The 27,837-nt window shown below is 52.1% G+C and overlaps 1 protein-coding gene and 1 pseudogene across 1 annotated transcript; both read left to right on the top strand.

Annotated features, from left to right (window-relative positions):
• Window positions 1-213: 213 nt before the first annotated feature.
• On the top strand, window positions 214-16,234 carry NATD1 (N-acetyltransferase domain containing 1). The gene is made up of 3 exons (XM_045824253.1): window positions 214-479; window positions 10,652-10,770; window positions 12,019-16,234. Exons 1-3 carry the CDS (start codon window positions 374-376, stop codon window positions 12,133-12,135), a joined length of 342 nt encoding a protein of 113 aa, XP_045680209.1. The 5' UTR covers window positions 214-373; the 3' UTR covers window positions 12,136-16,234.
• Window positions 16,235-27,016: 10,782 nt separating this feature from the next.
• On the top strand, window positions 27,017-27,422 carry LOC123809328 (annotated as a pseudogene).
• Window positions 27,423-27,837: the final 415 nt, after the last annotated feature.

The raw sequence follows: 27,837 nt of genomic DNA, 5'->3' as shown, positions 1-27,837 counted from the left end.
TGCATGTGGGTCAAACGCAAAAAGGAAAAGAGACCGGGGGAGTATACCGCGCGCGTTGTGTTTAGAGCTACAAGTGAAACACTGGCGGCAGGCCTGCGGCCCCTTTAAGAATCGGATGGAATGTATCAAAACAAAAAGGTCTCGCGCCCACTGGCTGCACGCCGCACGTGACCTCACAGCTGATTTCCTGCCCCCTCCCTTTTTGTTGCGGCCGCAGTGGTGTGTCAGTTTCGGCGCCGCCGCCTGCGGTCTCTTCGGTGCGGGTTCCCGGCCTCCCAGAGCCTCGGCCGCCCCGCGCCCCCTCGTCTGCGCGCTCTGGCCCCGCGGAGCCGGACCGGGCCGCTGGTCCGAGCGGCGTCTGCCCCGCGCGCAGATGGCGAACTCCCCGGCCGCCGTGCCCATGGGCTCGCAGGAGCAGGGTTGCCCGATCCGCGTGGAGCACGACCGTCGGCGCCGCCAGTTCACCGTGCGGCTCAACGGTAACGCGATGCCCGGCCCGCCCCCGCCTTTTGTCTTCGAGCGACCGGGACCCACCGAAGCCGCCCCCAACTTTGGGCGCGTGCTCCCCGGGTCCACAGCCCCGGAGCCGCGTCGAGAGCGCGCTCCGTAGGGTGGCCTCTAGGGCAGAGGTCCCGCCCAGCGCGCCGGGCGCGGCCGGGGGTTCCGACTGGCACGCTAGGTGGGAGCGCGGCCGACTGGCGGGCGGGGGAGGGGCGGGCTGCTGGGAGAAGCGCGCCCACGCGGGACGGCTCGGCCGCGCCGAGCCCCCGGGGAAGGCGGAAGCAGGAGCGGGGCTGCCTGCCACCAGCCCCTGCCTCAGGCCCTGGGAACTCGCACCTGCTGAAGGCCCGGCTGTTTTCCGGTGTTTGCTGACGGCTGCTGTTTGAGATCCTGGAGTCAGCGTTGACCGGAAAGTCCCCCCTTCCCTCCCTGGGTGTTAGATAGCTTCTTGCTGTCCCTGGGAACTTTAGCTTTTCTGCATCGAGGGGTTTGGAAGAATCCTGTGGGCATACTTAGGGTTGAGGAAGAGTTGGACTTCTGCCCCAGAGCCGGTGGGAAGGTACAACGGCTCTGAGACCGGCCAAGTTGCCTCCTCTCTACGTGCCCCAGTCTCCATCCCTACTATGGCAATAACACCAATGCATACCTCCTGGCTGGTTACAAGGATGGAAAGTTGTAATAACAGCAAAGACTTAGAATAGTGCCTGTGGCATAAGTGCTAATGGACTGATCATTATTTTTAAAACCCGATGGCAAAGTCACGCCTTCATTTCCTGTAAAGATTCTTTTACTTACTATCCCACACTCCTAAGAAGAGGTCTCTGGGAGAGAAAATGGAGGATTGTAAACTCCCTGCTTCCCACCCTCCTGCTTTAATACCTTTTTCTTTCTTCCCTGTTCGGTCCCTGTGGCAATGTCTAAGCTGAAAGGGCCTTTTCAGGCCACTGTGCCCATTTCTCAGAAGGGAAGGCAGAGGCTCAAAAAAAGAGAAGCATGTGTGAGGTTGGGCAGTGAATTGGGGCAGAGCAGAAATAGGGTCCTGCCTACCCTGGCTTCTGGAACTAGGTTCCTCTAACCTGCTCTTAGGATGAATCAGGAGAGGCTGGGAGCTGGGCCGAGACATTTCTCAGATACTCCCACCCCCTTGGGGTGGGCTGGATCTCGAACCAGGTCCCAGCACATACTTGTGATGTGGGCATCCACCATCCCACAATACAGATGAGTAAACTGAGGCTCAGGCCACAAGGCAGGAGTGATTTTCTCAGCATTACAAAGTGCTGGAGTCAGAACTCAAAACACTGTGTACTTTTCACTTGAAAGCAAGTCCTTCCAGTGCTCTGGCCCAACTGGCTGTGGTGACCAGGGCCCTGGCTGCTCTTGGACTCTTGGAGGGAGGGGTTACCAACATCAAGGGGTTCGCTGCTTGGGGTGTTCCAATCTCAAAAGGTAGTTTTGTTCACTTGACACAAGTGAAGAAGAGATCTATATCCCAAGGTCTGCCTCCCCTATGGGAGGCTTTAGCCATCTCTTCTGTACTGCTATTTGGTGAATTACACATTGATTTCTTCCTTGTAGTTGGCTACTTTTATGTTTATGAGGTTGAGTTCCTGTCAAGCTCATCCTGTTTATAGCTGGTTTGCAAAATATTGTGGGACATTTTAACATTTAGCAAGAATAGCACTTATTAAGAATGGCCCAGACCTTGAGACCCTTGTCCTGTATAACAGAGTGGTCTCTGACTTTTCAAATCCTCTCCTTTGAGGTTCCAGAGAGGCCTCTGCATCCCTTGAGGGCTCAGGCAGTCCTGTATACTCTGAGACAAAAGGCTGCAAGAAAAAGGATGTTTACCATTTTCCTTCTTTTTCTTTCAAATGAATTTAATTCAGCCAAAGGACAATCCCCGCCCCCCCTCCCCCCAGCCCACAAAGAGCTGGCCATGGTCAGGGCTGAACATGCCTAGCCATATTTCTAAGCTTTCCCATTTGTGGAACCTACTTGCCAGATGGCTAACTAGAAAGTGTTCCGGGGATCTGCCAGCCAAGCCCAGGGAGCAGTGTGAGGCTGCCTGTCTCTCCCCAGCCTGGTCCAATCTGGCAGTGGCTGCGGGGGCGGTGGGGGGTGGTGTGCAGAGTGGGATTGTCTCTCTCTCTGGGCCCCACCCTACCTCAGCTGGAGAGGGAGCAGCTTGTCCTAGTGTCTACTGCAGGGCTAGCCCTGGTGGCCAGCTTATCATGCCCATTTGAGAGCTGTTAACACTAAGGCTGTGAAGCCAGGTGGCCCTAGGGCTCCCAGTACTCGATCATCCTCATGGCAAAGCTAGACTGACGAGCTTCCAGCAAGCTCTGGTTGTCAATGAGGGAAGAAGTTTTAGCAGCTGTATTCATTAAGTTGTCGTGTTCCAGGCAGGCCTCGTGTGCATGCTAGCTAGCCTCATAGTGCTGCTGGGTGGGGTGAGGGGAAACTGCTCTTCCATGTTACAGGTGAGACGAGGCAGATAAGTGACTCACCCAGGGGTACCTTGGAGGTAGAAGAGGTAGGATTTAGTCTCTCTTGAGTGGCTAATGTGTTCGGGAACACTCAAGTGTTCCACTTGAGTGGAATACTGTTCTGGGTGTCAGGAACTCATGGGACTGACAGTGCAGAGGGTGTTGTGCAATAAGTCCAGTGTAAGGTGTCCTAGGAAACACGGCCTTGGGAGTAATAAAGCTGGGCAGGGGAGGGTGTGTTTGGGAAGTGCTGTTGTTTAGAATCAGGTATCCAGGAGTACCTCCCTAGGAAGGCCACACTGAAGTAAAGACCTAGCAGAAGCAAGGAAGGGAGCTGCAGCGGGAAGAGCATTCCAGGTGGAAGAAACCATAAGCGTAGAAGCCCTGTGGTGCCCGATGGGCATCAGGAGCAGCAGGGGTGGAAGAACAGAGAGAGAAGGGTCATAGCAGATTGTAAAGATTTGACTTTGACTCTGAATGAAGTGAGTACGTGGAGGGTCCTGAGCAAAGAATGGAAGGGATGTCCCAGGTTCCCTCTGGCTGGGCTAAGGGAACAGGGTGGAGCAGGACAGAGTGGGAAGAGCGGGGGGCTGCTAGTCCAGGCAGTATGAGCAGAGATGGGAAGGAATGCCAGCTCTGGACACATGGAAATGAACCCTGGCCAGGTCTTGCTGGCATGGGGTGTGAGAAACGCTGGAGTTCGGACTTGTCTGACCACCAGATCCAGGTTCTGAAATGCTAGCTTGTATGTCACCATTTCATAGGTGGGGAAAACAGGGCACAGAGCCATTCAGCCAGTGGCAGCTCAGCCAGAATTGTGCCCCAGCCTTGGGTGGCCATTTCTTTGGCCTTCCCTCGTCCCTTTCAGCTACAGCCAAGTGACCCATTTGCTTTAAGAAGAATGGTCTTACGCTGGCATCCCCAGAGTCTGTGGCAGGTGTCAGTGACCACCCCAGTGCTGAACAGGATGCCCAGTGGGCTGGGGTATCACCATGGGCTTCTACCCTGGAGTGGCACCTGCTGAAGCCACCACCCGCAGACAAGCAGCTGGAGACTTGGCCCTTCCTCGAGGCGGTGTCCCATCTGCCACCCTTCTTCTATTGCCTTTGGTCCCCAGTGTTTGCTCCCATCAGGTGGGCATTAAGTGGCAATGTGATGAAAATCAAAGCCGTGTCTGACACTGACCTGGCCCAGTTCTGGACCCTGCAGAACAACCTGGAGGCAGAGAAGGAAATGTGTGAAGCAGAGTGGCCCAAAGTGGGGGCCACGCTGGTGCTGATGTGGCTGAAAAGAGGCCTCCATTTTATCCAGGTCTTCCTCCAGAGCATCTGTGATGGGGAGCAGGACAAGAATTGCCTAATCTCATCAGCGTCAACACCACTAAGGCCTAGGATGTGGCCCTCAAGAAGCACCAGGGCTGGGTCATGCAGAGGATCTTCCAGGCGATGATGCCCTATGAGCCCAGCCTCCTGGACACTCTCCCCAACAGCTGGGACGTGACAAGGAGGAGTGCCTAGAGAAGGGCCACCTCTTCCTGGTCACTACACGGCCACTGTTGATGTCATCTACAAGCTTCACACCAAGACGAATGTGAGCTCAAGTGCACAGTGTACGGTGTCCAGCAGCACCGCCCTGCATGCAGCCACTTGCAGAAACAGACAACCCCAAATCACTGGGAATCAAGTAGGGCTGCCCCTGGCCTGGTTCGCCACAGCAGCCCAGAGTCTGGCCAGGGGCCTTGGTTTTTTTAAAAGTCATTTTTGGGGTCTATCTTAGTGGAGCATTATATAACGATCCTACTTCTCAGTCACCTTTGAATTTCACAGGAGCACAAACTGACTACCCTTTCATGTAAGTGTGGTAAAAATCAATGTTGCTAATAAGTCAAGTCTTAGGGTTTTTTGGGATTTTCCCCCCATGCAGAGCATAACTCTGGGGAGCCTTGTCACACAGCTCACTTTAAAAACAAGCACATGTCCTTCTAATGGTGTTTGGGTATTTTAAAGACCACCAGGGGCTTGATTTGAAATTGTATGATACCCCTATTGTGGATTTTGTTAAGCAAACTGGTGAGTGTTGACCTGTGGCTGCACAGCATGGCCTGGCAGCACCATCCCCAGACCCTGCCCCTCCTTACTGTCTCCCCCCAGACAGGGTTTTATAGCTGAAAGCAGCCAGCGGGCCTTCGGTGACCATGACCAAGGGGACTTTATTTTAAATCTGTCAGGCACAGATAATCAGAGGTGACTTAATTTGCATACTTCTGCATAATTACTTTCTTCAGGGACAGCTTTCCTACCTAAGAAACTACCTACCATGTTGTCTCATGGGGGAGACCCAGGAACAGCCTCACTGCCTTAACTGTCCTTCCTGGCATTGAAAAGAGCTGTATGTTTTAAAGTGTTAAGGTGTGTACAGGAATCTCCAAATACTTGATGTGTGTTAAAAACCCAGTGAGGAACAAGTGGTGATTTTTATGCAGAAACTAATTCTTAATAAATGAATCTCTGTTTTGGAATAAAAAAAGAAGAAGGGTCATTTGCGGGTCCTAGAATCCTGGTGCTTTCCATATGCTCCCCAACCCCCATGTTCTAGATTGGAAGTCTGAGGTTCTGGAGAGTCTGCAGCTGCCTCTGGCCTTCCTCAGCACCCCCAGAGGCAGCCTGGTGCGTGTGCAGCCACAGGACTGGTAGCCTTCAGATCCCTCAACATGAGGCCCTTGCAGAAGCATGTGTGGCTGCTCCCAATACTCCAATACTCCACAGCATCCCACGATAGCCACCTAGAGCTGTGTCCTTGAGCAGGGTGTGCAGGAGGAATGCCTGGTTTGGCGAGGGGATGGGCTGGGTCTGTGGGTGTTCCTGGGTAACTCCTGTGGTCTGCTCTCAACATGCTTCCTGGCTGTGTTGGCTGGTCCCCTTTAGCTTTCCTAAACTGCAACCCCTTCTGCCCAACCTACCTCTGAGCCACCAATTTGTGGCCCCATCCCAAAGTGGGATCTGCCTGTGGAGATGCCCGAAATGCAGTCTGGTGCTTCTGGGCCTATTCCCTACTCCTGTACCCACTTGTCCGTGGTCAGCTTCTTCAGCTCCCAGAGGGAGCAGGGTTCCCGGCCCCACTCTGCTCATCAGTACAATGGGCATTCTGACTCTCTGGCCCACCACTCAGAGCCGGTGCTGGCAGAACAGAGATGGTGGTGGTCATTGCTCTCTGCATGGGACACGCATCGCCACCTCCTCCTCTTTTCCACCTGCCTAAGTGACCACCTCCTCTGATAACTTCCTGGGGTTTTGGTCCTGGGGTTGAGGCCAGGGGAAGGTACTGGGGTAGAGACCCTTGAGTAGGATCTCATTACTTGAGCACCTTTAACTTTTCTCAAAACTAATTCAGTCTGTGGTCTTGCTGTAATTCTCAGATCCAGGAAGGAGGAAGCAGTTGTCCTAGGACAGGTGAAATCTTGGGCATGAGGTATTGGGACCAGTCTGAAATCACCTGGCAGAGCTGGGACTGGAACCCAGGGCCCTGCCCTGCCTTGGGCTTATTCCTGTGGCCCCCAAGAGTAGCAAGTACTGAGCCCTTATGCTAGTCAAGAGTCTTGGTGTAGCCTGCAGAACCCACCCCTGAGAAGGTCCTGGGCCTGGCTAGGCCATGCCCTGGGGTCTGCCCACAGTGCCATGAGCAGAGATAATGATATCTAGGGCCCAGCCACCCAGATGCTCATGCCAGATGGGCATGGCACCCAGGGTAAAAGGGTGATGACATAGCACTGCACTTGCCTTCTGCTGATGGTCAGGGGAGGTCTCTGGGGAGGTGATATTTGGGCTCACCTTGGGTAATGAGGAGGAGCCAATCCTGGGAGGCTCCTGTGGGAGAGATGCTGGGCAGAGGGAGCAGCCTGACAAGTTGGGGGTTGAGAGCCGGGTGTCTGTAAGGAGTAGCAAGGAGGCCAGTGTGGTGGCCAGGGCCCTGAGCAGAGGACAGATGGGATCTGACTCAGCTTCCATGGCTGGATGCCCATGGAGACATGACCAGTGGCCAGATTCCAAGCATATTTTGAAAGTTGTGCCCGTGGACCTGTCTCAGGATCAGCTCAGAGTCTGAGGGAAGGACAAGGCAAGGAGGACCCCAAGGTCTTGGCCTGAGCCACAGGGGTTGGCCATGCCTCCAGGCCACTTGGGCCATGGATGGACTAGATCCCAAAATGGCCTAGGCTTGTCCCCACCCCTGACCCTTATCCCTCAGCTCCTGATAGCCACATGGGTTTGGTCACCACTGCATTCCCAGTGCCCAGCCCAGGGAAGACTCTCAGAGGGCTCTCCAGGCAGGTTTGGGGGAGGAATGGGACATTTGGGCTGTGTCTCATGTGGGTAGTTGGGACTGGGTGGCCTTTACAGGCCCTCTAAGGCCAAGGTGCCAGGTCACAGGCCAGGTACTCTAGACTGCCGACTAAGGATCTGGTTGATGGTCAGGGGAGGTCAATGTGGTATGGTCCGGCCCATGGGGGTGTGTGGAAGGGGGGCATCATTAATGTACTCTTTCCCTCCAATGTAGCCCATATCCTTTCCCTCACACGGAGCCAGGTCCACCTTGGCGGCTCTCATGCCCTTCTGTTCTTCGTTCAGCCAGAAGAACCACCTTGTGAGCTCAGCCTGTGTCCAGCCAGCTCCATACACCAAGCTGTGTGTACTGCCTCGCAGAGCCTCAGTTTTCCCATCTGTAAACAGGGCTCTGAGAATCCTACCCATTTTGTAAGGTTTTTATGAGAATTAGTATTTAGAGAGAACTGAATACAGGTCTGCTCCGTGCCAGGGCCTCACAAGTGTGAGTTGCAGCTGTTGCCACCTGTTGGCTCTTCGAAGGGGAAGGCGTGGGGCCAGGCCTTGGGAATACTAGAGTGCTGGGTGTGCAGGCCTTGAGAATACTAGAGTGCTGGGTGTGCTGGTAACCCACAGTCGGCCTCAAACCCCTAGTGTGTATGGCAGAAAGAGAACAACAGTTGCTTGTAGGACAAATATCTCTGATATTTTCTGAATCTTCAATGTGGCTTACTACCAGTGTCTGCGCTCATTCTAGCCCAGCCTTCCTGGCTGGCTCACTGCATCTTGAACGTTCTGCCCCAGGGCCCTTGCACATGCTGCACTCGCCACCTGGACTATTCATTTCCCACGTCTCCTCTTGGATTCCTCACTCCCTTCAGGTCTTTGCTCAAGAGAGGCCTGTTCTGTGCACCCTCTTTAAAATGGCAGTCCTGCCCCCGACCCCTTCTCTGCTGTGTTCTCCAGTCTACCATCTTTGAATCCTGTACTGTTTAAAATGGTATTGCTTATTGCCTGTCTCCCTTCAGGAGGGAGTGTTTGGTCAGTTTTCTTTATTGCTACACACCTAGCACCTGAAACCCTACCTGACATGTAGTAGACCCTTGGTGAGTTTGGGGTAACAGAGTGGCCAGGGCAGGCAGGCACCTCCTTCAGTGACTGCGTCAGTCCCAAAGTAGCCTCTGGGTCTCTGCTGTCCTGTTCTGAGTGAGTTGGATTAACCCTAGTAGATGTGGGAGCTGAGAACTGAGTCCCATGCTACACAGCCAGGGCAGTAGCATTGGGGGGCCAGAGCAGCAGCCTGGCAACGAGGAAGAGGTACTGTGGCCCCTGGAGCCTGCATAGGATAGGAGTGGGGCAAGGGGCCACCCTCAGCAGGGCCTGATTAGGGCAAAGGGTACTCCAGGCAGAAGAGACCATCTAGTCAAAGGCCTGGAGGCAGGAGACAGCATGTGTTGAGGTGGACCAGAAAGACACAATTGGGCCCAGGGTCTGCAGGCCTGAGTTTCAGCTTTACCTCTGACCTGCTGTGGGATGTGGATGTCTGGGTCTTAGTTTCCCCATCTGGAAACGGGGAGGTGGATTCTAGCCTCACTCCTGGAGCTTTGGGGAAAAATGAGAAAGCCTCCTGCTTGGGGTGGGACCCTGTTCTGGTGCCCAGTTTGCTGTGAGACCCTGGGCTGGATGTTTGCATCCCTCAGCCTGTCACTTTCCCATTTGTGATACCACAGGCCCCATGTTCAGGCAGCATTTAGCAAATTCTCGATGGTGCTTCAAAGTGAAAAACAAATAGAATTTGCTTTTGAAACCCAGTTGGCAGTGACATGTTTTCTTTTAGGGACAGTAAATTGTGTATTCTAACCTCAGGGCCTTCGTACCGGCTGTGCCCTCTCCCTGTCCTTTCCTGACTGCTCCTGGCTAAATGGCCCTGACTCTCCCCCAGTCCAGCTTGCTTCCTTCATATGCTCACAGCTCCCTGAAAGGACAAACCATGGAGCTGTGCTTGTCTCCCCCCCTCTCTCACCAAATCTGAGCTGTTTAGCGCACTCTGCCAGCTACACTATCAAAGCCCCACCAGAGTCCGACCCCTCCTCACACCCCTGCTCCCTCCTTCTGCCTGTGACCTACATGCTTACCTGGGCTAGTGTAGCAGCCACCTCACTGTCCGTGTAGCAGCCAGAGGGATCCTCTGACATTGTGATCACATCCTGTCCCTCCTCTGCCAAGGACCCTGCTGTGGCTCCCTGCTCATGATGGCTTAGGAAGCTCTGCAGGACCTTCCCCTGAGCCTGCTGCCAACACCTCCCTGCCTCTGCTCCACCCTCTCTCTCACCCACTGCTGCCTCAGAGCCTTTGTCCTAGCTGTCCTCTCTGTCTAGAACACTGCTCCCTGACACCACGTCGCCCACTCCCTCCTTTTCCTGTCTCATCTCTGCCCAGCAGTTCCTCTTCTCCACCCCCTGCCAACTTCTTGGTTCTGCCCCTCTTCTAGTGATTTCTGCAGGAGCAGGGCTTTTGTCAGGCTCGCTCATTGCTGTAGCCCCAGGACCTGAAACAGTGTCTGGGGCTCAATAAACATTTGTTAAATAAGACTGCTGGGCAGATTGTGGACAGGTGGGTAGATGGGATGGCTTGGAGGTAGATGGGCAGGGAGATGGGGGATGAATGGGTGGGTGTGGTTGGACAGATGGATGAACAGAGACAGATGGGAAACTAAATACTTTCTTTGGAGGAACCCCAGTTAAATTTTTTCCAGAAGGACTTTGGGATGGACTGGTGCCCTCCAGTCTGAGTGGGCCTAAGAGGGCACAAAGGCCAGTTTGTTCCTGTTTAGGTGCCCAGTGTCACTTTCCTGTAGACACTGGTGCCACACCTTCCCACCTTCCAAGGGTCCAGCAAGTAGTCCTGGCACATCTCTGGGCCTGCTCTCTTGTCTCAAGATTCTGGGTTAGCTGAGGGCTTGCCGAGTCCTGCTCTACATCCAGCGCCGGGCCTGGGGCTCTATGCCCTCCAGAGGGAGCTCAGGTGGGGGCAGGGAGCTAGGCTGTAAGGGCACTGGGGGTCATGGGATGCTAAGTCTGAGAATAATAGCAGTCTCATGGTGGCCTAGAGTGTTCCGGGCTCTCTTCTAAGCATTTTATGAAGATAATCTCATTTCTCCAAACAATCCTATGAGGAATGTTTAATTATATCCCTATTTTATGGATGAGGAAACTGAGGCATAGAGAGGTTATTTAGGATCCAACTTCAGCAATTTGGCTCCAAATGCCTGTCCTGGCACCCAAACTTTGTGCCCGTCAGGCCCCCGGAGTCTCCACGGCCTCATGTGTCCACCACCTCCCTCTGCAGGGTGCCACGACCGGGCTGTCCTGCTCTACGAGTACGTGGGCAAGCGGATCGTGGACCTGCAGCACACCGAGGTCCCTGATGCTTACCGTGGGCGTGGCATTGCCAAGCACCTCGCCAAGGTAGGGAGGTGGGGGTAGAGTTGTGTACCCTCTCACTCATACACCCTTGGCCTCTTTCTTGGCCAGAGTGCAGACAGGTGCTCACCTTGCCACCAGGTTGCAGCCAGGGGCTGGTGATGGTCAGGCAGTGTGTTTTGCCCACTCCTGGCTCTTGGGCTGGTGGCTATGGTTCTGGGCCCAGGCCCCAGGTTCTACATAGCTAAGCCTCCAGGGCCCCTGACACCTGCTGGAACTTGTTGGCTGGGATCCCAGCATGTCACAGGTGCTCAGTAAACTTTGTTGGAACAAGTGGATGATGAATGTTCGTCATTCTTCTAATGCCCCATTCCCTGCCCTCACCCGCTTCATCCCCAAAGCACTTCAAACTCTAGGCTGCTTGGAGAGCAGGTTTGGATTCCTTGAGGGGACTGGAGCCAAGAGTGGCCTTAAGGTTCCCTGAGGGCTGCTCCTGGGGCCCAGACTCCTCCCTCAGCCTGCTCTTCCTGCCTAGCCCCTCCAGGCCTCTCTTCCTCCTCCACCCTCCATGTGACCAATGAGGAAACTGAGATTTGTGGACCTGGGTAAAGGGGAGTTGGGCCCCACCCTCACCTTGGAGAGTGCTGCCCCGCTAGGACACACGGGCTCACACTATGTGGCAGTTACTTTGGCACTTTCTTGGGCTCTCATTTTCTTTATCTGCAAAATGGGAGATTAGACTAGACTCTTGTTACAAGAGAGTCTTAGGTTATAAACTCCAGAATCAGGTGTGAACTGGACAGTAAGGCGCACCAAGACCATCTCAGGGTGTTGGAAGGTCAAACGGACCAACCGTGTAAGTGCCAGGCATGTTCCCCCAGGGAACACATAGGCCATGAGATTGGAAAGGACAGGCTGTGGGACAGACGAGCTGCAATGGAGTGGGATTCTCCAGGTTCAACCCCTACCCACTCTGCCATTTGGCTGTTGGCTGCCCTGTGTAGAGGCTGCTTCCTGCGCAGTTTTGGGCAGGAGCTCAGGATCCAATCTTGGTTCATTCTCTCCCGTGACACGTGCTTCAGGCAATTTCCCCATGCTTTCTGCCTTGGTTTCCCCAACTGAAATATGGGGGTGGTGATAGCACCCCTTACCTCCATTGCAGACTGGATAAAATGGGTGTTCATGGGCAGCCAGCTCCCATACTCAGAGGGAACAGCCTGGGAGGTGTGGGGGCTAGGCTACTATGAGCCCTGGGTGTGGGCACTGACCACTCTCTCTCTCTCTGGCTCTCAGGCTGCTCTGGACTTCGTGGTGGAGGAGGACCTGAAGGCCCATCTCACATGCTGGTACATCCAGAAGTATGTCAAGGAGAACCCGCTGCCCCAGTACCTGGAACGCCTGCAGCCGTGACCCTGGCTTGCAGGGTGGGCGTGTTCCTGCCAGACCTTTCCTCACAGCCATCGCCCTGGCTCTCTTCGTGCTCTCAGGAAACCTCGATCCCATGAGGGACTTCTCAGAGTTATTTTTTAAGCATGCTCATCTGCGGCCCCTGGTGGTAGCTGGCCAAGGATGGGCAGTAGTCCAGCAACTGTGGCCAAGGGGAGGCCAGGTAGCTGCAGTGCAGCAGCTCCTGCTCTGCAGACACTGGCTGGCTTCTCAGAAGACCACACGGCCTGTTGTGGGCAGACCTTTGAGGGTCTGTGGCCAGGACTGGCACATGGACAGGGCATCCCTGTGGCCATTCTGGGTCCCATCTGTGTTCCCTGCTTTGTGATTGGCAGATGGGCTGTCTTGGTACACCCCCCCCCCCCACACCACTGCCTTTTACTCTGTGTCCTTTTGCAGATGAGGAGTATGTTCCCCAAGCTGAGAAGAGCAATAAGAAACTACGTGCCAACTTCTGAGAGGTGCAGCACCAAGCTGTGGCTGCCATTAGTGCTGCCCCTTGTCTTCCTCCAGCTGTGTGCCTTGGCAAGAGGTGGCAAGGGGCAGCCCTCCCTGATGTGTGAGGCCAGGAATGGGCGGCCAGGGCACTGGCTCAGGCCCCATGGTGCACACATGAGCCCATGCACACACGCGGAACTCTGAGTGCCAAGCTGTGTGTCAGTGGAGAGGCCGACAGTGGGAGCACTGGCTGCTCCCTCCTTGGTTCCCGTTCCCTTAACTCCTTGCTTCCTTGTCTGTCAGCTCTGCAGGAAACCAAGGTCCCTGTCCCCTGTGGCTGCCCTGCCCTCCCTGTGTGCTTGTCTGCCAGAGGCCAGCTCCAGGTCTGGCTAAGCATCGCAGGGATCCCCACCACTTGCTGGCCTCCTGGCTGCCCTGTGGGTGAGCTTTCTCAGAAAGGACCCTTTGGAGCTGAGGCGGAAAGGAAACAAACTGTCCTCAAAAACCATCCTTACTACCCCAAAAGAAACATTTCTGTGGAGGGATTTCCTTTACAGCTGTAAGATATGTTGATATCTGATGATATCATGGTGAGCTTATGGCCCAGCGTGGTCTGTGACCTGCCTGGGGTCACAGGGCCCCTCCTAGACCAGTCTTCCTGATAGTGGCCTGGGAGACAAACCCAAGCACTCTCTGCTCAGCACTAGTGTTTCTGTGGGCTCCCTTTTGGGGGCTACGTAGGGCTGAGGGTCCTGACTCTAGTGCCCTGTTACCCCACAAGCCAGATCTCTACACCTGCTCCTCTGTGGGGCAGGAGGAGACCCTAGGAGTTGGAGTTCCTTTGGGGCTGAGGCACAAGTTACCAGTGAATCCCTGAGAGTGATGTTTTTCCTCCAGGCCTCTGGCTTGGGGTTGGGGACCCCAGGGGATGGGGGTGCTGGTTACCATGGCAACCTGTACATGCACCTCTCTGTTCCCAGGCTTAGGGACGAACCCCCACCACCACCACTGTAACAGCGGGGTTGCCCTGTACACAGAGACCTTCCTACCAAGGGTCAGGAACATCTTGATCTGCACATGCACATTCTGGCCTCCAGGAACTCCCAAGAGCTCAGACAGCACCTGATTCCTACTGTATTCCCCAGCTGTTTGCAACATGCTACCTAGAGGCTGAGGGTAGTCCCTGGGCTCCCACCGTGCTGGGGATTAACCCAGAAATTGCTGGCAAGAGGTGAACTCAGCTCCTGGATCCCTCCCAAGGCTGGGGCTGTCCACTCCTAGCATGTTCAAGAAAAAGGGCGGGCTGCAGGCCTCCGAGTAGACAGGCCAGCCCAAAGTCTAGGTCCCTCCCTAGGACCATCCTCCCCATTCATTCATCTGTCGCCAAGTTTAAGCACAGATTCTGTAGTGAAAACTCCAGTGGCTCAATGAGCTGGTGCCACCTCCCTTCACAGCCTGTAGGACATAGTGACTGTGTTCCAGGAGGGTGCCCTATACACAGGATCCCAGGGCAAGTAGGGTGCTAAGGAGCAGGTGACACCAGAAAGGACTGGTTTCTGTCCCCATTGTGTCCCAGCCTGAACCTGTGTTCTAACAGCAGGCAGCTTACCATGCCTAGGCCAGCCAGCAAACAAAACATAATCAAACCAAGAGCTGCTCAGGGTCCAGGGGGTAGGGAGGAGGGCCATGTAGCCTTGGGCCCAGGAACAGGGTGTATTCAGCTCCTTCAAGTATGACCTGGCCTCTTTGCTGCCTTTACAATGCTGCTGCCGTTGCAGGGGTCTGATGCTGTTTCCAGCCATTGGGCTCCCGTGGAGCCTTGAGGCAGCAGCAACAGTTTGACTCTGCCAGGCTGGGGGGCGCAGCAGACCCTGGCCTGGAGCCCTCAGCCAACTTGGCCAGTTGTGCCATGGCTGGCCTGCCTCTAGTGCTGCCACAGGTATCTGACATCCCAGCCTCTGCTCCCCCTGTGATGATGCCCTGGGAGCCCCTGATCTGGAGGGGGGAACCTCCCCACCCTCTTTCAGCAGGTTGCTCTCCTGTCATCTTGCTTTGTGAGTTTCTCTTACTTGCCTCATTTCCGCAGGTAGTAACTCATGTGCCTTTCCTACTCAGGACCCATTCTAGGGGATGTCTGGGTCAAGGCTCCAGACCTCCCTTTGATATTTGTCAAACTCCTGAACAGACTGCCTGACATAGATTTCAATAAAAGCTGGCCTAGCGTGTGGCTTCAGGGCAGCCGCTAGAGGAGGCCCAGCAGGTTCTCTCTGGCCAGGGGCTGCTATCCCCAGGTTGCCTTGCCCTACCCCATTGGCAGTCTGAATCCTGGCCACTTTTACCAATGAATAGATGGAAGCACAGCCAGCTTTGGGGGCCCACAGGGTGTGAGGAACTGAAAGTGAGGGCAGGCTAGGTGGGAGGTCAGTCCCCCAGCCCTGCATCTGTTCCTGTGTGATTGGCAGCATAGTCCCAGTTCTCAAGCACAGAGAGTAAGGCTCTGACAAGCACCAGGGCTTGGCTGAGGCCTCACAGCCAGATGGCAGTGGCATCGTCAGGGGCTCTGGCACCATGCTTTCTGTGTGCTTTGTTAACAGCTGCCTACCCCAGAGGGTAAGGCCCCTCCGAGGCCCTGGTCACACACTCACCTGCAGAGCAGCTGGGAGCCAGTTACCTGGAAGAGATTGGAATGTCACTTCACACAGCCTCCACTATAGACATGTTCCTCTACCCTTAGAAAGCCTCCTCTTGGGGCTTCTGGTCCAGCAGAAAGAGGTGGGGCACCTGTACAAGCTTGTGGAGTCAAGTCACAATGGCCTTAGAACAGGGTTGAGAGAGTCCTCTACCTGGCCCAGGGCCCTATGTTGTCCCCCTGCTCCCTTGCCCAGGGAGGCAGGGATTTTTTCCTAAGTGGCATGTTTTTTGCCCTCATTCCCACCTCAGGGGTTACAGTGCCACCCCCAGCCGTTTGAAGAAGAGGAGTGGCCTGCAAGTGCCAGGCCCTCCACAGTCTGGTCTCACTGGAGTCTCCCAGCAGCCCTGTGAGACACCAGTCATCAGGCCCATCTCATGGATGAGGAAACAGCTCAGTGGGGTGAGCGTTAGGTTACTGCCTATGTGGCTGGGAGGCTGGGGACAAGCTATATGCCTTCTTTGTAAAGTGATGTGCCCTTATCTGTCATGAAGCCTTGTGTCCACTTAGGTGACAGATGGCCTTGGAGGGCAACACACAAGATAACATTTCTTGGAATTTCCCTGGTCATTTGGAAGGCTGAGGTGGGTTCTGTCTTGAACCACAAGGTGCAAGGCTAATTAGGCATGCCTGGCTGTTGTTGAAATGATGACATTGCATGCAGAGCTGGGTTGTGACAGGGATATTGATGGAGCATGCAACCATACACTTGTTCCTTAGTTCTGGAGTCTCAGATTTGAAGGCCACCCAAATGTCCCCTCTACTGTTCTCAGGGTCCCACTTCTTCCAAATCAACACCCTAAATTTTATATGAGAGGGCCGGCAAGACTGTGAATTCAACTTGTAACTGCAGCCTGCAGGATCAAATGCAGCGTTGTGTTTTCAGTTGTATCCTTATGGCTATAGGATATTAAAGAGATTGTTTTCTGGCTGTCAGAGATGCTCTTTAGTTTTTATGCCCGAACCTTAAGCTGAGTTTACACTTTCCTTTCTGCTGACTGTGGTCCCAGCAGCCAGCCCACACCAAAACTCTGCAGCTTTATTGTCCCCACCACAGTGACTGGGGTGGCAGCCAATCAGTCTCCCAATTCTGTCTTAAAGAGGCACCTCACCCTATGCTCTTAAAATAGGGTGCAATATTAAGTAGTCATTTTGCCACTGAGTGCTGTGAACTTCCAGGGCTCCATTTGCCCTGCATGGTAAGGTCATTACCGCTACCCACTGAGTCAGATAACCAACCCCAGCTTTCCAGGCATAAAAGATGGTTCCTCAGATAACATTCCTGCTACCAAGAATAGTCTGTAGAGTCAGGAAAGCAGAAACAGCCTCAGGTGCTTCAGATAGGATTTAGTGTAGGGGGACTGGTCACAAAGACTATTGCAAGGAAGAGAGGAGCAAAGGTGTGAAAGTGAGGTGACCCAAATATTAGTAAGTGCATGAAACTGCTATTATGCTGAACTGGGGGAAGAGGAGTGTTACCCAAAGCCACGGTCCGTGGACTGCTGTTGGGACCTCGCTGCCTGAACAAAAACCCAGGAATGCGTGCACACTGGTCACTGTTGCTGCCACCAGTAAAACCAAGTTCAGACACAGTTTTTCACTGCCTCCTGGTCTCCTGCCAAGGCCTCCCATGAGCAGAAATGAACAGACAGTGCACTGGGAAGTGCAGCTTGCAGACACCTAGGCCCTCTGTAATGGGGAGGATGGGGTCTAGATGCCAACCAACAATTAATTGGGATGAAATAAGGAATTTCATTGCCTGCTATGGGCAGGGCACCTGACATCATCCTAACCCATCTCCCCGGAAGGCTAAGACAGCACGTCGGATACGGAGATGACAGACCACACCACCCAGCCACTTCAGGATGCTGTGAGGCCACAGATCACGCTTGGTGGAATTTCATCTCCATTGATATGAGGGTGCTGTGGGATGGCATGTTGTGAGCTTGTGGTTGGGTCAAGGGACACCTGCAGGCCATCAATCAGGGAGGCCATTGGGCCACCCTGTGGGGTGAGATCTGGCAATCTCCATTGCAGAGAGGGTGGAGCACAGGAGGTCAGAAGAGGACCCCCCTTAGAGCTTCTTTCTGAAGGTTGTTGAAATCCAGGAGGCCACCTAGGAATGAAGTCACATATTAGATGTGTAAAGATGCTGAGGTGGGAAAGAATAAGCCCTCCACAGTTATTCGGGAATCTAGAGAGAGTTGGGGAATTATCTGGTCTCTCAAGATGAACAGGCTAACTAAGTACACAGACGAGGCCATAAAACCAGGCCATCTTGTTCAGGTCTTCCAACATGCCCACCAGGGGAGAGCCCTCTTCCTCCTACAGAAAACCAATTGATCCAGAAATTGGTTCAGAAAGCCAATTCTGTCCCCACGTTGGGCACTCCTGTGTGTTCAGTGAGGACACAGGACGAGCACAGCTGATGGGAATTCGTCTTCAGAGAAGGCACACTCGCAGTAAGAAAATTCTGTACCAAGGCTGCCAGCACCCACAAGCAGGGGCCTGCTGCAGTGTGGAGGACCTGGAAATGCTGTCTAGAGGAAGGAGTGCCCAAAAGGTGAGTGTGCTTTGTGAAGGGACCAGTCCACAAGCCTCACACAACCTAGTCTCCATGATCTCTGACCTCATCTCCACCACTCTCTAGCCACACAGCTCCCTGCCCTTTCTCATACCCATGAAGCCACTCCCACCCCAGGGCCTTTGCATGCACTGCTCCATGTGCACATAATGCTCTAGATTCAGACATCCTCAGGTGTTCCTCCCTCACATATTCAATTGGGCCTCCTTTCTCAGGTCACACCCCCTCCCCAATTCCCTTATCCTGCTCTATTTTTTCCAATCATTGCTTTCTTCTTACATTATATAAGTGGTTTATCTTGTTTATTATTGTTGTCTGAATTTCCCTGCTAGAACACAAGCTCCATGAGCAGAGGAGTTTTCTTGTTTTCTGTTTTATCCATTTCAACATTCCCAGCATCTAGATCAGTGCCTGGCATGCAGTTAATGCTCAACAACAATTGCTGGATGGATGGGTGGATGGATGGATGGATGGATGGATGGATGGATGGATGGATGGAAGGAAGGATGAGCAGATGGAACAGCAAGGAAAAAGAGAGCTCTGGGTAGGCTAAACTTTATGAGCAATGGCCTAGCAGTGCAGTCATTTATGGCATGTCTCAAAGATGCATGAGGGAGTCAGGAAATGAGCCTGAAGAGGAGGGTGGGTCCTGATGATGGAGAGCCTTGAGATTTGATGGAAGCTGCTACAGCTCAGTCTATTTCCACGGTGGACACACAGCTGCATGTAGCAGCCTCCCTCATAGCAGGTGAGCCCCTGGGTCTGAGTTCTAGTTGAAGGAATGTGCATGGAAATGGGCTCCTCCCAGCCTCTGTCTGTCTCATTCCACTGTGGGGTGCTGTCAATGACCAGGCTTTAGGGATGGTGAATCTCCCAGCTGTAAAGAACATGGCACCATGAGTTGCTGCATGGAGAAAAAACCACTTATCAATAACAAACTCTCATTTTGGCTTGTTAGTGAGTGAGGAATACATGTCTATAGCACTTTAAGCATTCTACATTTTGAGATCTGTTTGTTGTATGATATACTGTACTAATACCTTGAAGTATGGTGCTGAATATGTAGCATGGACTTGGAGATCAGGCAGCAGGAAACAAGGAGATAGATATTGCAGAGTGGAAAGTTGGAATCTCTTGTTATGCAGGGGTAAAATGTTTGTTAAAATCCTAACCTGCAATCACTTGAAGGGCAGACCAGGGACCTATAAGCCTGTGGCTCTAGAGGGAAGTGGTTAGAATGATCTGGGTATCAATGGTGTTGGGTTTTCCTTTCATTTCAAACAAAATAAATTTTATAGCAAGGTGTAAGAAAGAGATCTGTGCCAGCAAGATGCAGTTTGCAAACAAAAGAAAGGGGAATGAAAGAGTCAGGGGACTTGTAGTGTTGGAAAAGGTAACTGCTCCAGGACCCCAAGTAACAGGAAATGAAACTGAAAAATGCTTTAAGCAACAAAGGCCCGTTAAAATGTTCTCAGTTCTACAAAGGCCTCAGCCCCATGGGGAAGATCAGATGAACCTGCTAACTTGGTCCATTAGCTAGTTGTCTGAGATGCTGTGGAGGTAAATATCAGTAAACTGAGACAGAGTCAGATGAGGGGACAAAGAAGCAAAGAAATAAAGCCTCTTGAAAGCCATGTTAGAAAAGAACCATGGGTGCAGTCACATGAAACTTACTGGAAGGAAACCTCCTAGATTTGAGGGAGAATTGTATATGTTACCACAGAAACCATGAGCTTAAGGCCTGGTTCCTGAAGCTATACCTATGTGGACAGGAAAGGAGCTGGAAAAAGTGTGTAGATCCCACTCAGATGTGGCTATGGAGAAAAATGGGAGAGGTGGTCGGTCCAGAGCATAGAAGTGACTGAGCTACGGCAGGGTCCTCACAAAGCCACCCCACGGAGCACCATTGTTGCTGGCCCAGTCCATGAGCTTTGCCTGCATTCATCTCCCTGGTCCCCTGTTTCATTCAGGTTTAGAGCAGGCAGTGACATGGGTTTTACCTCTAGATCCAGGATGATACTGGTGGAGAATATGATGTGTCTCCAAGAGATAGGAGCCCTGGAGCAAGTGGGGAGTGGGGATGGAGGTGACCCTTTGGGAGAGGGTGTGAGTGGAGAGAGGAGGAAACCACCCTTTGGTGACCAGAGGACACATTGTTGCAGACACAGTAACTTACCAGAAATCCTCTCCTGTCCTCCCTGGACAGACTGTCTCCTAGCCTCTGTAGCAGTCAGTTGCAAGCAGAAGTGGACCAAAGCTTTCAAAAGGTGGTACCTCGCTCCACCTGTCCTTCCTCTCTGCTGGATAGACACAGATGGAGGCCTGGGGCAAATAATCTAGGTCCCTGATCCCCTGGCAAGAGCCGCATGCTCTAGACTTCCATAAAGGCAAAACCCAACTTGTGTTATATCTGGTCTCTGAAGTATTGTTCAGTCTGTTTGTTAGACTACAGTCCCTTGACTGACACACATTTAGACTTGTTGCTGAGGGTTATGGGAACCATTGAAGGAATTCACACAGGGAATGTGTCACGACCATACCTGTTTTGAAAGAACTACTGTTGTTGGGGTGTGGAGAAAGAGTGAAAGGCAGACAAGGAGGTCATGGCAGACCCTGGTGAGAGAGGGCGGTACTCAGAATGAAATGGGTGGGTGTGAGGCATTTCAATGACATGTCCCAGCATCCCACCTCTGACAAGAGGTCAGTCAGGATCCAAACTGTGGTCTCTCTGGGTGGAAAAGGGCTCTGTGTGTGAAGTGCACATGTGTGTACACGTGGCTCCCAGACTCCACTTGATGAAGGCCAGCCCAGGCCAGGGCCCGTCACCTCACCAGACCTGTGATCTCCAGACTGTTCTTTTCCCCTTCTGGACAGCTCTCCACACAGGAACAAGAAAGATCTTCCTAAAATCTCAGGCAACTTGTGTTTCTCTCCTGCTCCAAACTCCCAATGCCCTCCTTTTCTCTGAGGGTAAAAGCCGAGACTGTGCTGCATCCCGGGCTCAGGTTCATCACACGTAGCTGCACAGGCTTTCTGCTCTTCAAATGCTTAAGTTTGTTCTTGCTTCTGGGCTTTTCACTTGCTGTTCCATCCATCTGAAATGTTATTCCTCACGATAGTATCCATTGCCCTGTCTGTCCTGATCCAAAGTTACGATTTGGAACTTGTTTCCTGTTCGTTGAGCATCTCCTGCCACTGCAATGAAAGCTACACTGGGGCAGGACCACACCTGTACTACACCTGTGGTTCATTGCTGAAACCCCAGTCCTGGCACAGCACAGAGCAAATGCTCAATAAATACCTGTTGAATGAATGAATAGTCCCTTAGCTGGTTTGGTGCCTGAGTTAGAACTCAAATGCAGACCTTTACCTTCACAGGCCTGGACATATCCTGGTGTGTCCCCAGGCCTCCATGGGCCTCTCTGTGAGGAATCCAAGCACCCAAATCCATGTGTGGGTTCTGGGCGTAGGAACAAGGAGCCCATGTTTTGATGCCTGCACTGGGCTCTACAAGGTGTTCCTCACTCATAGTGTGAGGCAATATCTCTCCAAAGGTGGGCTGGCCAGCAAGACAATCTTGGGGTCACAAAGTCAGAGTTCAATGGCAGTCCCAAACCCACTGCACAAGCCCCCACCCTCAAGGGAGGTGTAGGGTAGTCATGATATCTAACTAGAATTTAATGACCTTTTTTTGGTTTTGACTGTATTTATTTTTGTAGCTAACAGCACGTAATATAGATGTTACATTTAGAAAGTCATATAGAGTTTCCCTTTTAAATAAACATAGTTCAGTGTTCAAATAAACCCAGTGAAAGAGCAATAATAGTAAGAGTAGACTGAAGATTGAACCCAAATGGCAAACTCAGGTCCCTGCTCACTTCTGCACGGGGAGAAGAGGGGCAGGTCAGGGGAGGTCACCTCAGGGCTATTTCAATCTCCTGAGGTCACTGGGGCCAGAGCCCAGGCCACTGACTCTCCACCCAGTGCTAGCTCTAAAAGCCAAGGGCAGTATTTCTGACTATGGCACTGAGATACAAGACACCTGGGCCAGATGGTTTGTGCAGCTCATCGCACTAGCTCACCCTTCCTGTGGGGACGTGTTTTATAGGGACAGAAACGGCTCTGTTGGGCAGATGCCCTGCTGAGGCAATGGTCTTTTCCATGGACTGGATGGGTGGCTGGGGTAGGGGTTCTGCAACTGGCTCCCAAGTTTGTCCCTGTTGGTGACCTCAAGTCATCCAGGTGACAAGTCCAGGTGGCAGTACTAATAGCCGGAGCCTGGGAAACAATCCCCTCCATGCTTCCTGCAGGGCCACTGGAGGGTTTCTGGAGCCCTGGCCAGCCAGGAAGGGGCTGTGCTGCTCACTGGGCACCACACCCTCTGAAACATGTCTGTCTCACTTGTATAATTTATTGTACAAGCAGGTGCTCACTGTATTAGTTGAAAAACTATTGAATGAATATATAATGGAGAAAACTGCACATTTTTTCTTAATTAAAAAAGTTAAATGTACCAGATTCGACCTCTTCTAAATTCATTTTGATCATCGTAGCCTAAAGGTTTCAGAGCAAGTTTTAGTTCTAGGTTTCCCAAATGTGTACTCTCTGCCCCTCACACACACCACCATATCTTCTGGCTCCAGAATGGGTGGAAACCCAGTTTTGGATGACACCTAGGAGAGCATTTCCACCAGACACCATTCAGAACACTCTGGAACAGGTGAGGGAGAGCATTTAATGGAAGGAGAATATAGCTAACAGAAAGAGACACAGGTGTGGGAGCAGAGACCCAGCCCAAGAGCCTTCCCCACAACCCTCACACTCCATGCATCCCCAAGTCCACCCACCAGGCAAAGGTCAGGGAGCCCATGCTGGAACTCCCCCCTTGCTCATCAGCCTGAAAGCCTCTGTGGTGGCCACCGCCTTCCAAGCAGTCCCATCCCTTTGGGGACAGCTGTGATAGCAACAGGGTCTTCCCTGCAAAGGATCTATCCCCCTATCACTTTGCATCAGGTTGAAGGATATGCCCACGTCTAAACCCCCAGGACCAATGGATGTCACCTCACTTGGAAAAGGGGTCTTTGTAAATGCAATGTAGTGAAGGGTCTTGAGCTGAGGTGATGCTCCTGGATTATCCAGGTGGAGATCAGACATGCCCAGGCCACCTGATCACAGAGGCTGAGATGCAGTGATGCACACCAGCGGGGAAGAGGTGAAAGGGGTCTCCCCTGGAGCCCTGGTGGCAGAGCTCTCCTGACACTGTCTTCAGGCTTCTGCACTCATTAGTTAGCGGCCACAGGGGACTGATACACTGAGAACCATGGGTCCTGGTTCCAGTGCGTGAGGCCACCAGCACTCCTCCCCTCTTCCATGTGCTCTCTCCCCGGGGTCTCTCTTGCTGGCCCTTTCTCTCCCAGCTCCTTCTCCTCCCTTCCTAGGCAGGACAGACACAGGAGGACAGGTCATGTTGCTCCCTCCTCCCCACCAACTCCTATTTTGTGTCAGGCATTCTTTTCCATCTTCATCCTAAAACCCAATCAGATGTGACAGTCTCAGATGCCACTTCTTTCCCCCATTCAGCTGAACAGTCACATTTGTGCCTGGTGTGAGAGGCCATTGGGGTCCTGGCTGCAGAGAGGGAACCCCAGCAAGGAGGCCAGGATAACCTTGTTGTGCCCCATCCCCCTCACCCCGGCTCTGAGGCTCTGAGAATCTCGCTGCCTGCTTCCAAGCCCCATGGCTTTGGGCCTAGAGGCCCGGGGCGCCCCTCTGTGTGCACCCCTGGGGCGTGCAGGCTGAGCGGGCATCCAGTTCACGCCAACCCCAGGAAACATGACCTTGACTCTTGTCCTACCAGCACCTTCCTTTTCACGGAGGTAGCAAGGGCCACACCCACCCTACGCCAGACCTCCTCTGAGATGGGTCTAGAAGGCTGCAGGGGAGCAGGCACAGGGGCGGGTCCTCACGGGCTCGACCAAGCCTGGGACACTTCTCTTCTCCTGGCAAGCACCATCCTGACCCTGGTGGGGGTTGCCCCACCTTCACCACCTCTTGCCCTCCGCTTGTTGTCAAACACCCCACCACCTCCTGCCCAGCCCATGAGGAAGTCACCAAGCCACCTCGGACATGGAGACCAGAATGCAGCTAGTGTGACCCAGTGACTAAATTCTCAACTTTATTCCATTTTAACTTATTTAAATGCAAATTGCCTGTTGGTTAAAACCAACAGGCAATTTACTTATTGGAAACTTTTTGAGTATGTTGGACACAACTTGGGTATGTGATTCTTTTTTTCAGCTGTGAACTTTATGAAATCTAAATACTGACTAACTATTCCTGATGAAAATTCAGTGTCCTGATTAAGATATGCTCTAAGTATGAAATTACCCCCAAATATCAAAGACACAGTATGGAAAAAAAAAAGGATATGAAGTATCTTATTTGTAAATTCTGAATTGATTACATATTGACATGTTGAATTTTGGGGATATTTTGGGTTAAATTATTTTCATATATAGGGTTAAATAAAATATATTGTATCTCTCTCTCTCTTTTACAAATTCATGGATTTTCTTCTGTTTTAAAATTTTTTATTTTTCAGTTAGGTCGACTCACCCGTCTCTTTTTTCGTTTTTAAAATGTGGCTACTAGAAAACTTATAAGGACGTGTATGGATCCCAGGATCTCTTTACGGTCAGCACTGGAACCGCTCTCCCCCTTGGCGCCCCAGCGTCCTGTGAGCTCTAGCACCGGGCTCAGTGAGTGAGAGAGCTGAGCGAGCCCACATGTCACTCTCCACAGCCAGTATTTCTGGTGGACAGGGCTGGGGAGGGAGAGGGGACAGGGGCTCCCCCAACCACAGCCCTGTGAGAGGTCTAATGATGAAGTCCACTCTCATGGTCACTTTTGTAAACAACTGAGGTGGAATTCACACAACATGAAATTAACCATTTTAAAGACTACAATACAGTGGCATTTAGTGTATTCACAGTGCTGTGCCACCATCACTTCTCTCTAGTTCCTAAATGTGTTCTTCACCTGCAAAAGAAACCTCAGTCCCATCAGCAGTCTCTCTCCCCATCTCCCTTCCTCACCCCAGGCCACCACTATCCTGCTTTCTGTTTCTATAGATTTGCCTATTGTGTACATGTCATGTACAAGAAACCAATCATACACTAGTTTCCTATTTGTGAATGACTTCTTTCACTCAGCATAAATTTTTCAAGGTTTATTCACACGGTACCATGTGTCAGTACTGCCTTCCTCTGTACTCCATTTAGTTTATCCATCATCTGGGGATGGCCATTTAGATTCTTGCACCTTTTGGCTACCATGAATTGTGTGCTGAGAACAGGAAACATTAGAATATGATGGCTCACAGTGGCTTCTGTACCTTCTGCAGTGGCCCAACTACAAGGCACTTCTGATGCGCTTCCTGTTGTGACCAGCCTTTCGGTTCTTTCAATCCCTAGGAATCTAGCGGCCCAACTTCCTAGTGGGGTCCCCTTATCCCTCAGGTGTCCCCTAGGCAGCACAGTATGTAAAACAATGCCGGACCCTCACCCCCATCCCCGTCTACCCTGTTGGAGATGTAACAAGCTGCAGCACAGACCCATCCTCTCTCTGTGTCTGGTGCTTTGGGGAGGGGTGGGCCACACAGCCTCGCCCCTTTACACACGCTGCCTGTGGCCCTCCAGTGGCCCACTGGACCCCTGTCTAGGGAATCCAAAACAAGTGTCCTTGCCCATGAGTCCTTGCCCCAAGTGTGTCTTCCTTTTGACTTCCCAATTCTTTCAGGGTGGAGGGTGGCAATGGTCACTCAGGGTGTGGACAACAAAGGGCCTTGCTTCACTCATGGCTGCAGTCCAAACTGGGAAGGAGTGTGTCATAGGCTGAACTATGTCTCCCAAAATCCATACATTGAAGTCTTAACCCCCAGTACCTCATTATGTGACTATATTTGGAGATAGTTTCTTTAAAGAGGTGAGGTGAAATGAGGTCACGTTGGTAGACCTCATGCAATCCGCCTGCATCCTCACAAGAAGAGGAAGTTTGCACACGGAGGGAGCAGTGCAGTGGCACATGTGCAGCAGGGGGCTCCGTGAGTAGGCAGTGCCTACAAGCCCAGGAGAGAGGCCTCAGGAGACACCAGCCAGCCAACAACATGATCTTGCACTTCTATACTCCAAAATCCTAAGAAAATTTACATTTCTGTTTTTTAAACCCCCGAGTCTGGAAGCCCTAGCTGTATTTTAATGTCCTAAAAATATCCTAAATTTCTCCATTTCTCTGGCCATCCCCCAGCTGTTTGTGAAATCAAAATACTAATAGATGTCTCACCTCCCTCACCAGCTTATTGTGAGGGTGCTGCAAGTTATAAACTGGGCTCTAAAAAGGCACTATCACTATCAAACCATCTTGGTCTTGCTTACACATCCTGGTGTGACCAACATGGTCCAGGACCTTGCACATATTAAAACTGAAATTCCCATGTCACCCTCTGTATCTGTGCTCTGTGTTTGCCCACAGCCCTGAATTAAGGGCTCATTAAGTGGGATGATGGAAGATAGGGGCCTTGTTCATTCTCTGTCACAAGTGTAGGTGCTCAGCAAGAGTTGGTGACATATTGTACTGTAAGTAAGACTTCCCCTTTCAATCCTGTGACTGCTGAGTGAGATTGCTCCCCTGACTGACTGCTCTTGGCTGCCAGTAAGGAGGCACAAAGAGGACTCAGGACAGTCTATCCCTATCTCAGACTCCTGCTGTAAAACTGTGGCCGCTGCTCACCTCTGGATAATAGGCGCGTACCTGACCAACAACCAGGCTGTGCACATGTCTGAGGTGGGATGCTGCTGGGAGGGATGATGGAGGCTCCCAGGAATGTCCTGCAGGGACACTGGCTGGTTGCTGGTCAGCTGATAACTAGGCTTTTGCACTACCGAGCACCATTAGGCCAGGTCACGGAGCACCAAGTGGAGAACATCTGCCAATAGGATTTTAGGGCTATTCCAGCTATGTGTTGCTGTGTAATAAGCCACCCCAAAACACAGTGGCATAAAACAACAGCCATTGGCCACAGTTCTAGCACAGGACTCTTCTCTTCTGTGGTGGCCCGCATGCCTCCTGCACCTACCATGGCCACCATTCAGCAACTGGTAGGAAGATGGCGCTTAGTGGAGAGCAACAGCTTCAATGAGTACATGAAGGAACTAGGTGTGGGAATGGCTCTGTGCAAAACGGGTGCCATGGCCAAACCAGACTTCATCCTTAGTTTTGATGGAAAAACCTCACTGTAAAAACTAAGAGAACATTGAAAATAATACAGTTCTCATGTAACCTGGGACAGAAGTTTGAAAAAACTACAGCTGATGGCAGAAAAATTCAGACCGTCTGCAGCTTTGTAAATGGCATGCTGGTTCGACATCAGGAGTGGGAGGGAAGGAGAGCACAATCACAAGAAAGCTGGAAGGTGGGCAAATGGTGGTGGATCGCATCATGAACAATGTCACCTGTACTTGGATCTATGAAAAAATTGAGTAAAAATTCCATCATCCTTCTGGACAGGAGTTAGCTGTGAGGATAAATAAATTCAGTTCAATGAGCAAATCTCTCCATGCTTTTTTTCCCCTATTACTGTTCTGTTATCTTCATCACAAACATTTTACATGCAACTATTTCCAAGTGTTAGTTTAATTAGGGCCAACCCTTTGGTTAGTAAATACATGTGTTTATGCTTAAAAAACAGACATTTTTTCTGCTTGTAGATTCTGTTGTTCAGGAATCCAGACAAGGCACAGCAGGGAGAGCTGGCCTCTGCTGCTGGATGTCTGGGTTTCAGCGGGGATGTTGTGAAGGCCATGCTGGTGAAGCTGGGGGGAAACAGGCTATGTTGTAGGCTGCTGGTGGGAGTGCAGGGTGGCTTAGCTATATCTGTCTGAGTGACAAGTGCATGGGC

The sequence above is a fragment of the Phyllostomus hastatus genome, unplaced genomic scaffold, assembly GCF_019186645.2.
Source record: "Phyllostomus hastatus isolate PE091 unplaced genomic scaffold, TTU_PhHast_1.1 phas_scaffold_55, whole genome shotgun sequence".
Classification (NCBI taxonomy): Eukaryota; Metazoa; Chordata; class Mammalia; order Chiroptera; family Phyllostomidae; genus Phyllostomus; species Phyllostomus hastatus.
This window is presented reverse-complemented; position numbering and strand designations above follow the sequence as displayed.

What these genes read in the sequence shown, in the direction of transcription:
- NATD1 (XM_045824253.1), top strand. Translation starts at nt 374, where the DNA reads ATGGCGAACTCCCCGGCCGCCGTGCCCATGGGCTCGCAGGAGCAGGGT. An exon ending in GTTCACCGTGCGGCTCAACG is followed by an intron (nt 480 to 10,651) that starts GTAACGCGATGC and finishes CTCCCTCTGCAG; the next exon opens with GGTGCCACGACCGGGCTGTC. An exon ending in TTGCCAAGCACCTCGCCAAG is followed by an intron (nt 10,771 to 12,018) that starts GTAGGGAGGTGG and finishes TCTGGCTCTCAG; the next exon opens with GCTGCTCTGGACTTCGTGGT.